Source organism: Nothoprocta perdicaria, unplaced genomic scaffold (assembly GCF_003342845.1).
Source record: "Nothoprocta perdicaria isolate Ctin4 unplaced genomic scaffold, notPer1 scaffold_251, whole genome shotgun sequence".
Lineage (NCBI taxonomy): Eukaryota > Metazoa > Chordata > Aves > Tinamiformes > Tinamidae > Nothoprocta > Nothoprocta perdicaria.
Window position 1 is genome coordinate 21,698 of NW_020455479.1, and position 9,164 is coordinate 30,861.

The following is a 9,164-nucleotide window of genomic DNA, read 5'->3' on the forward strand; positions in this document are numbered from 1 at the left end:
AAAAGGAGAAGAGAGGAAATACTATCAGCTTCAGGGAAGAGCTTTGGCAAGATCGATAACACTATTAAATATTACTGTTATAGGGAATTAACACATAAATAGCTCAAAAGAGCTATAGAACAATGAATGTCAATAAAATATAACTTCAGAGCAAAATCCTGCCCTGTAATACATAATACTGATTGATTTAATTAGACATAAGAGTATTATTTTTATTTAGCCAGTCTAAAAAATACAATATATCCTCTGCCATATAGAGAAGGCACAAATATTCAATGAGCTAAGTTGTTTGAAGCACCTCAGTTTAAATGCATCGAGCACAGTAAATGCAAATCAAAAGGAAAAATAATCTATATCCAGAAAAATTAATGGTTTAGCTAGCATTGGYCTCAAGTAATAGTTAATCTTCTTAACAAAAGCAAGAAACTCCATGTTGTTTGAGGTACACCTTAGGAGACTACATTGAAATTTGGTTAAATTTCCTTTGTAAGTTGTATTTCAGCAACACGGCTTAAGTTTTGCCTATTTAGATAGGGGAAAAAAAATCAAGTATTGTTTGTTCTGTAACCTATACACAGTTCTTCAAAGTCTTCGAGGTATTTAGAGATAACATTTCTAAAATTGTGCAAATTAAAAAAAATTAAAAGTTGTTCTTGTTTACAACCATTAACCATTAATTCATGCTTTATTGCAGAGAAAATTAAAAGCAGAAGCTCACCTGCATGCTATCAAGCAGACACCCAGGGTTAAATAGGTACTTACATATTCAAGAGGCCACATTTTGCTAAAAGACAATAGTCTTCACCCCCTTCATTGCACAACACAGGATCCAAAACACCATATTTAATGCAAAATAAATTACTGTGCTGCTTACAAAAGTTKTAACACTCTAAGTTTAAAACACCCACKATTTGCAAAAGACGTGAAGGAAAAYGAAAATCTGCAGATTTCAGCCAGGAAACTCCTTCCAACTTCAATTCTCAAATTACTGGTGTGATATGACACTGTTGTCGACAGCTGATGACATTTATTGGTAAAGTCAGTTATTTCCTGAGATGTTGCTAAAAATCCCTGCTAAATGTCCAGAGAGCAAAGCTTTCAATTCAGTTCAATTTCAATTTCAATTCAATTTCAAAGGTTTCAATTCAGACCTAAAGTCCTGCCTAGGGACCAGTAAGAGTGACACGCAGGTGCTCAAGACCTGTACAAGATGCATATGATCCCCAGGTGGATTTATGACTACACAGGCACAAATCCATGCAGATCTTTGATTTTTTAAATTTTTTTTTATTGGGTAACTAGAAGAAATGGCTTTTTAGAAACTGGCTGAAATCAGCAAAGTTCAAGTTCTGGATCATAGTGTTTTCCGAAAACACTATGCAAAAATGGGTTTCATTTCTTATAATATAGCTAGGAAAATGATCACAATTGGTCTATATAAGAACTGTTGGCAGGAGTTAGATTAAACTAAATCATATTCACAAGCTTTTTTTTTTTTTTTTTTTTTTTATTTGCCCTATCAGAGTTATAAAGCAATAATAAGCCCACCATAGCATCAATTAGCTTCTCCCACTTTGGGGTGATGAAGTACCATATTCCAGCTCCAGCTCCTGGCAAGGTTACTCCTCTTATGAGCAGGATAATGAGAACTACATAGGGAAACGTAGCTGTAAAGTACACCACCTGAACAAACCAAAGGAAAAAAGAAATTACCAAAAATTTGGATCTGTAAGAAGAGAGAGAGAAAAAAACTTCCCCTGAAGTTTAGGGGAGTCGTTTTGTTTTATTCATATAATTCTTCTTAACTCATTCATTTTCTTTGCTAAGTCTGCAGAGGTCTTACTATGCTTTGTACTTCTTAATAATCACATAATTCAATGAAATTGGAAATGTTTACAAGTCCAATGGAAAAAGGCTCTGGAAATACCCGGATAGACCTAATAATTATTTTAATGAGGTTGTGTGTTTAACATTTATTAGTTGTCTATCTCACACAGAGCAGAACTCTCTTTGTGGTTGGACACCATGGCTGAGTTATCATGTTAGGCAATACACCCTTACCCCAAACCCATAAAGTCCATTATATCTTGGGCTCAGTCTTAGGGCAACCAAAATGCTTCAAATTTAAGTGACTTTTGCTGCTGCTTTCCCAGACTTCTCCTTGCTGCTTGAAGCATGGGGTGTTTCCTTGAGTTACTCTGATCCATATTTGTRCAGAGCACATTTCAGTAATATCTAATCATTTTTGGAAACCAGTTTTCACCGATTTACTCTCTTAAACAAGCACAAGGCTCACTTAAAGCAGCATAATGTGTTGCAACTGGTTTTCTTACTTTTCCTGATGACTTGATTCCTTTAGCAAGAGAGGCGTATACAATCACCCATGCTAGGAAAAGAGACAGTGCCAAGGGCCATCTAATCTCACCAGGATATTCAATTCCTGCTGAAATCTTCAATACAAAGTACCTAGAAATAAAATTAATAGCAATAATAATAGTAACGATGATAATAATAACAATAGAAACTGCAGGCAATATTTCAGTGGAAATTCTTATGGTAGAGACTTTGCATTGCTTTATAGCTCTCAGTGCTTTCTCTAGAAGCTTCCAGTGAAGCACATCGTGTATTATTTTATTTATCTGCATTGCAGCATTACATAAAAATGCCAAGCCTGGGCCAACACTCCAGCTGTGTTAAGCAAAAGAACAAAAATAACACATCTCTAGAAATTTAGCTGTTGAGGTTTGTACGTGTAAGTAGGCATCACAAGCTAGGTAGTGTATCTTCCAAATAATTAAATATTGTGTCAATCCCCGCAGATTTTGAAGGAAAAATAGTTTGGCATTTCCGAACAAAGCAAGATTTTACTTGAAGTATTCTTCACTTCCGCTGACAAAGGTCTTGTTCGCTTGGCTGGTGAAGTTAACCATGGTCAAGTTGGGATAGGCGCTCATACAGAAAGTGGAGTTCTTGATCTGTATCTTTGGGTGATCACCAACAATGCAAGAATCTAAGAAGAAAATGAAGCAAAGAGGAAAAACACCAGGTTGGGGGTAAAATGGTAATTTAAAGCATTGTGCYGTGCAGATCCACTGAAACTGTTGTTCTGCATTAAGGTGCTGTGACTCCTTTCTTGCARGAGCTGCAAGCATCTCAGAGCACTCATCCTTGAAACCTCTCTCACAGGTGCCCCATCACCACCCCTTTAGCTTAAAAAAATAAATAAATAAAAATAAAATGTTATAGGAAATAGGGAGAGCAGACTGCATAGGTGAACACCTTATTCAGGCAAGCACAAAGTTAATCCCCGGTGAAATAAWTTAGGCGGCCGGTATATATCCGTGCATATATACCTTGCCTTTAAGTTGGTGCRAATAGGGCTCTAAGAAGATGCCCGAACTCGGCTGCAAAGAGAAAAGGACGTCCCTGAACCCATCAAATAAGCAGCAGGAGCTGAGCCTCTAGTCGGACTCCCCATCTCAGCGGGGTCCCCTCGGCCTCCTCCCCGGAGGCTGCAGCGAAGCTGGGCTGGGGGGGGATCGTGCTGCTCTTTCTCACTCTGCAGCTTTTTTCTGCGTTTTCGATCGCCCGTAAAAAAATAAAATAAAAAAAAAAATCGTTTGTTTTTGTATTGCCTTAAGTCACATTCAGCCTCGATGAGAACGATGATTAATAATAAACGACTGATTTCCGTGAGTTTTCCGCAGCGGCGAAGGGGAGTTGGCGGCTCCGCAAGGACAAACTCACTAAAAAAAAAAAAAAAAAACCCAAAACTCACCTAATAAAAGTTTGTTTTTATCTTTACAGTCCGGCGTGTTCCAGGGGTTGTTACAGGAAGCCCAAGGTAGCACGGGTACAAAGGATGCAAAAAGATAGAAAAGAGTGTAGCACAGGATAATATTGTAATATATGGCTATCAGAACAGAGATGATGAGCATCGCAATGCCACAGCCTGCGGGGGGAAGAAGCAGACAAGAGAGAAGGGGAGATAAGAACACGGTTAATCGTTGCACAGATAAAGGGAGCACCGGTGAGCTCTAGGCGAAGGGTCGCGGCCACTGCCGGAGAATAATTTTGATTGGGGTGGTTGCAAAGTACGTTTCCGAGAAGGAAGGGAAAAAAAGGGGGAAAAAAAAAGGAAAAAAAAACGGGGAGGGGGGGAAAAAAAAAAGAAGATGGGGGAAGGAAAAAAAAAAGAAAAAGGGGAAAAAAGGGGAAAAAAAATCTTGCCCCGAGCGCGGGTCGCGGAACCCGCAGTGCTTCCTCCTGCAGCGCCTCTCACCTTGCAAGGCGGGGATGGCTTTCCAGACCGACACGGGCCCCTGGCTGGCAAACTGCCCCAGGGAGACTTCCAGGAAGAAGATGGGGATCCCCGCTAGGGCCAGCATCATCAAGTAGGGGATGAGGAAGGCACCTTGGGGCGGGAGGGCGAGAGGAGAGAGAGAACGACCTGAGTTGCGGCACTGCGCGGATCGATCCTCCGTGTCTAAAACATCCCCTTTGTAATTTCGTATTTAGATAAGAAAAGACAACCTGCCTGCTTTTCCTTTGCTTTGTTTGTTGTTATTGTTTTTGTTTTGCTTTGYTTTCTTTTAAAAGACCCTTCCTTTTGTAAATCACTCTCTCTCTGGCGCGGTACTTGTGCGGCTGTTATTTAAAAACGTCCGCAGTGTCTCCCTGCCGCAGGAGGCGCAAGGCTGTCGCACGCATCAGTGTCACGAGTTTAACGACAGCCGTCGTTGAGTGGCTCTTGCAAAGAAAACTCCTTTCCTTCCGTTCCCTTCCTCTCCCTCTCCCTACCCTTCCCTTCCATTGGCTTTCCCTTCCCTTTCCCTCCTTTCCCCTCCCTTCCCTTTCTTTTCCTTCCTCTTTTTTTCCCCCTTCCCTTTCTTTTCCWTTCTTTTTCTCCTGTAATCTATTAACGACCCATCTCCTCTCTCAACTTTTCTCCTCCTCTGTTCCACTGAGCAGAATCTGCTTTATTTCAAATGATTTTTTTTTTCCCAATCGATCGTGACAAGGTTGGAAACAAATTCCCCCAATTTCTCAAAGTAACACACGTCTTTCGGCTCGGGCTTCCCTCCTGCTCAGACCCAACCGCGTTTAAACTGTACGGCGGGGGAAATCGGTGGATTTCATCCCTGACCTCTTCGAACTCCTCCCTCTCCAGCCAATAGATGTTTTTAGGAAAACTACCACGAGCCGATTCCATCTTTCCGCAACTTCCCTATGGCCTTTGGCTGTCGTTATTTTATAGAAAGCCCAGMGAGGCTTTAGCTTAAGGAAGGGTGGCTGGAGGCGCCCTGGGACCTCCCTCTCCGCCTCCCTGTGCTCGGCCCCGTGCGGTACCACAGGAAGAGAGACAGGAAAAAGCCGGCATACCTCCCCCATTCTTAAAGGCCAGGTACGGGAATCTCCAGACATTGCCCAGCCCCACCGCATAACCCACCATGGAGAGGATGAAATCCAGCTTGCTGGACCAGTTCCCTCGGGCTTTATTTTCATCCCCTGCATCGTCTTCCTAAAGCGGGGAGAAAAGAAAGGTCGCGAAACKGGCGCGGTGGCAAAAACGCGGTTGCAAAACGGCCTGGGGCTGCAGGCAGCAGCTTCTGCCCCGGGGACCTGCCCGGGTCTCCTMTGGGCGCCCCCCGCCTGGGCCCGGGGCTCAAGGGCAGCGCTCGCAGGGTCTGRCAGCTCCCGTCGGGGGCGGAGGGAGGGGGAATGGTTGATGGATTTCGCCTTGCTTTTGGTTGCAGGCTTCAAGGCATCCAAGCGCCAGAGCTTGACACGCGCACATGCACCGAGCCCGGAAAGCCTCGGTTACGCGGGCGAGCTCTGCAAGAGCCCCGTCGGCTTTTTTAGACTTTCACACTATTTACACTGCCAGCAGCAGTCCTCCCTAGCTGTGATCCTCTCCTCCTCTCCCCGCATCGCACAACCCCAGCCCCGACCTGCTCTGGCGCTGCTCACGAATTACATTTTTTTTTTCGACTTTCAGCCACAAACAGGTGCTGCGTGGCAAGGATTTCTCGCTTCCATGAGATGGAGAGATGGGGCTTAAAAAGTATAAGCAGCCAACTTACCCCCTCGACTCTGCCAGGGAGAACAGAAGTGCTGCCATCTGCGCCCAGCACCACGGTGCTCTGGCTCAAGGTCGCCCAGGCGCCTTTGGCGTTGTTTTGCTCCAGCGTGCTCTTGCTAAGGCTCAGAGTAGCGTCCCCGTCCGTGCTTTGCAAAGCGGGGATTTTGCAGTGAGGGATAGCAGCCTGCCCGGSGGGTCCTACCCCAGGGGCGAGCTGGTACGGAAAGGTCTCTAGAGATTCCCTGCGGAGGGGGGAATTGGCTTGCACCGGGCTGCTGCTGAGCTTGCAGATCCCGACTTTGGTCCTCTCCAGATCGTTTGCTTTGGCTTCTTCAGAGGGAAGAGTTTTGTTGTCGTTAGAAAGCGAGCGGGGCAGCCTGGGCAGCGTCGTGGCCGGGGCTTGCGGTGGGGCGCTCCGCGGCTCATTTTCAGGGTTGATTCTCACAACTCCCGCACCTTCGTTTGGTCCAGGAGCGAGGGTTTCGGGGCTGTTGACAATCTGCTTGTTCATATCCCTTTGACTGGCGTAATCCTAAAATAACAGCGTCACATATTTTATAATTTAAAAAAATCAACAATATGTTAGGTTTGCATAGATTTTACCAATTTATTTTCCCGTGCACAAGACGTTTGCGCTAAGAAATCGGGATAGAAAAGCGCTGGTTAATTTCGAGGTGCTCTGGCTCAAGCCCCTTGCCTCCTCTTTCAGTGTGAATTTTCACGGGGAGAAAACAGTAAGGGAGAATGCCCTCAACGCCGTAATTCGAATTTTAGATAAATGGTCCTACGGCACTGCGCCGCCAGACCTCGTTAGATTTCACATCACGGCTGCAGGATGCTCCCTTCCCAATCGCCAGTGTAGAAAGATTCTTTAATTTTACGCCCCATTTCCCTCCTGTCATTCAGCAAAGCACATTGGTGCTCGGCACTCTTTTTCTTTTTTTTTTTTTTTTTTTTTTTTCCTCCCTCCCCTGTAGGCAGCTGCAAATGCTTAAAAAAAAAAAAAAAAAAAAAAAAAAAAAAAAAAAAAAAAAAAAAAAAAAAAAAAAAAAAAAAAAAAAAAAAGCGAAATTGTACCAATTGCACCAGTGAGCATTTCTGAGCTGGTTGTCGTCTGCTAAAACATGACACTGAGAAGAGGAAACAACCGCAGCCCCACGGCTGAGTTTTAGTCATTAGTAGCTGCCTTACTCTCTCCCGTCTCATATATTCGACTCACAGAACTCTAAAAATACAATTTTGTAAACGTTCCCTTTTAAGTTAAATAAGTTGCTGGCGACCCATCCCTTATTTTTTCATCAATTCCGAGTTATCTCTAAAAACGCGYCCTCTTGTTTCGAACCTATCCGGGACGGGGCTACGCAACGCGCCCTTCGCTGCTCCTGCTGCAGGTCCCTCCTCAGCCGAGCCCCGTGTCTCCCCAGCCGCGGTCCCGAGGAGAAGAGCCGGGCACAAGGGCTCGGGGGGCCCCGCAATGGGCAGCCCCGCAACGGGCAGCCCCGCAATGGGCAGCCCCGCAATGGGCAGCTCCTTCCTTCAGCCCCGCAATGGGCAGCTCCCCCGCAGGCGCCGCTTCCCCCGGCGCTCACCACATCGCACCCCCAAAACCAATAATATATATTTTTAAAATCAAGCTTAACGACGGCTCCCCCTCCACCCCCCACTCCACGACAGCTTTTCTAAGTTTCCGAGAAAGGAAAGCAAGCACTTACCATGCCTTAAATAGCAACAGATTGGATGGGTAGAGGTAAAAACAGCAGTACAGGCAGTTGGCAGACTGGATTTTGCTCACTCAAGAGCTAAGCTTTCTATACTTCCTTGGGAAAGACTGGGTTTGCGTCAGTGCATAGCAAGGTGCCCTTCGGTTGACATTTTCGTGATAATAAGAGTTTGATAAATCATTACCCCCGGATTCCGATTTTAAAGGGACGAGCGGGAGCCAGAGCGCTGGCGAGCTGTCACTCGCGCGGCATTGCGTGCTCAGGGTGACTCAGGCGGGGGCTGACTGCTAAACCAAGCCCGCCAGAGCACGGCACAACTTTCTCCCCGGTAATAGGGGCTGTGGGGGGGTRGGGGGGTGGAACAACATGTGGGAAACACGTCCTCCTGCACCCAAAGCGAGAGAGCTGCGGGGAGAAACCTTCCACTCGTGCCTCTCTACCTCCTCCCTCCGTTATTGCGCTGTGCGATGGAGCTGCTTATAGTTTAATTTCTGCAACTCACAGTGGATACTTAATGTATAAATATATATACATAAATTATTTCGCTAAGTGAATATAGTGCACAAAAAAAAAAAAAAAAGATTTTAATTATGACTGACACCAGTTGTACCACCAGACTCCATGCTAACATCTTCATTTTAAGGTAGTTTACGGTAGGGAACCCCAATTCTAAGTAAACCAAARTGATGCACAATATAAATCAAGTTTTCATTCATCAAGGTTATCTGAAGAACCATTAGGAGGGAGTAAAGATGAAGGTCTATGTTCTTCCCGCATCCACCAAAGCCTTTTTCTCCGAGAAGTGGGGGGGAAATGCTCATTAAAAGTCAGGTATTAATTTGACTGGACTCATTCTTGCAGTGAAACAACCCACCCATAACGATCTCTCGGAAGCGCGCTTTGCTAGGAAGAGCTTTCCCGCAGATTTATAGGGCACAGGGTAACGTTGTTCGCATTTAAGAAAGAAAAAACCTTTGGGCAAATCTGCCCGTTGTCTCAGTGTCAAAGTGCTGTTGCCTCTCCCGTTGTTGTATATATATAYACGTATATATACATATATATATACATATATTTATGTATATATATATATATACACACAARATATTTTAACATAAGAAACATGAAGTGTGCGTCTGTTGTGGGACCAGACACTGTTTTTATCACGTCCTTGAGCTTAGGGCTTGCTAAAGCCTGTTTCAATGGCTAACATAAATAAATAAATAAATAAATAAATAATAAATCCAATAACACAGATAGTTCTACCCAGCCCCTTGATGCCCGCGGTAACGCAGCCTCGCTCCTCACGTCACACCTGGGCACTGCGGATAGAAGCAGAAATCTGCGAGAATCACGAAAAGCAA

At 44.7% G+C, this 9,164-nt stretch overlaps 1 protein-coding gene across 1 annotated transcript in view; it reads right to left on the reverse strand.

Annotated features, from left to right (window-relative positions):
- SLC6A5 (solute carrier family 6 member 5) overlaps positions 1-8,003 on the reverse strand; it is a 24,760-nt gene extending 16,757 nt beyond the window's left edge. The window contains exons 1-8 of the mRNA XM_026040202.1: positions 7,795-8,003; positions 6,084-6,614; positions 5,383-5,521; positions 4,283-4,414; positions 3,779-3,952; positions 2,869-3,010; positions 2,334-2,466; positions 1,549-1,683 (exon numbers count right to left, since the gene is read on the reverse strand). Coding sequence (XP_025895987.1) covers positions 1,549-1,683; positions 2,334-2,466; positions 2,869-3,010; positions 3,779-3,952; positions 4,283-4,414; positions 5,383-5,521; positions 6,084-6,614; positions 7,795-7,797 — 1,389 coding nt within the window. The 5' untranslated portion in view covers positions 7,798-8,003. The remainder of the gene's footprint in view (positions 1-1,548; positions 1,684-2,333; positions 2,467-2,868; positions 3,011-3,778; positions 3,953-4,282; positions 4,415-5,382; positions 5,522-6,083; positions 6,615-7,794) is intronic.
- Between the last annotated feature and the right edge of the window lie 1,161 nt (positions 8,004-9,164).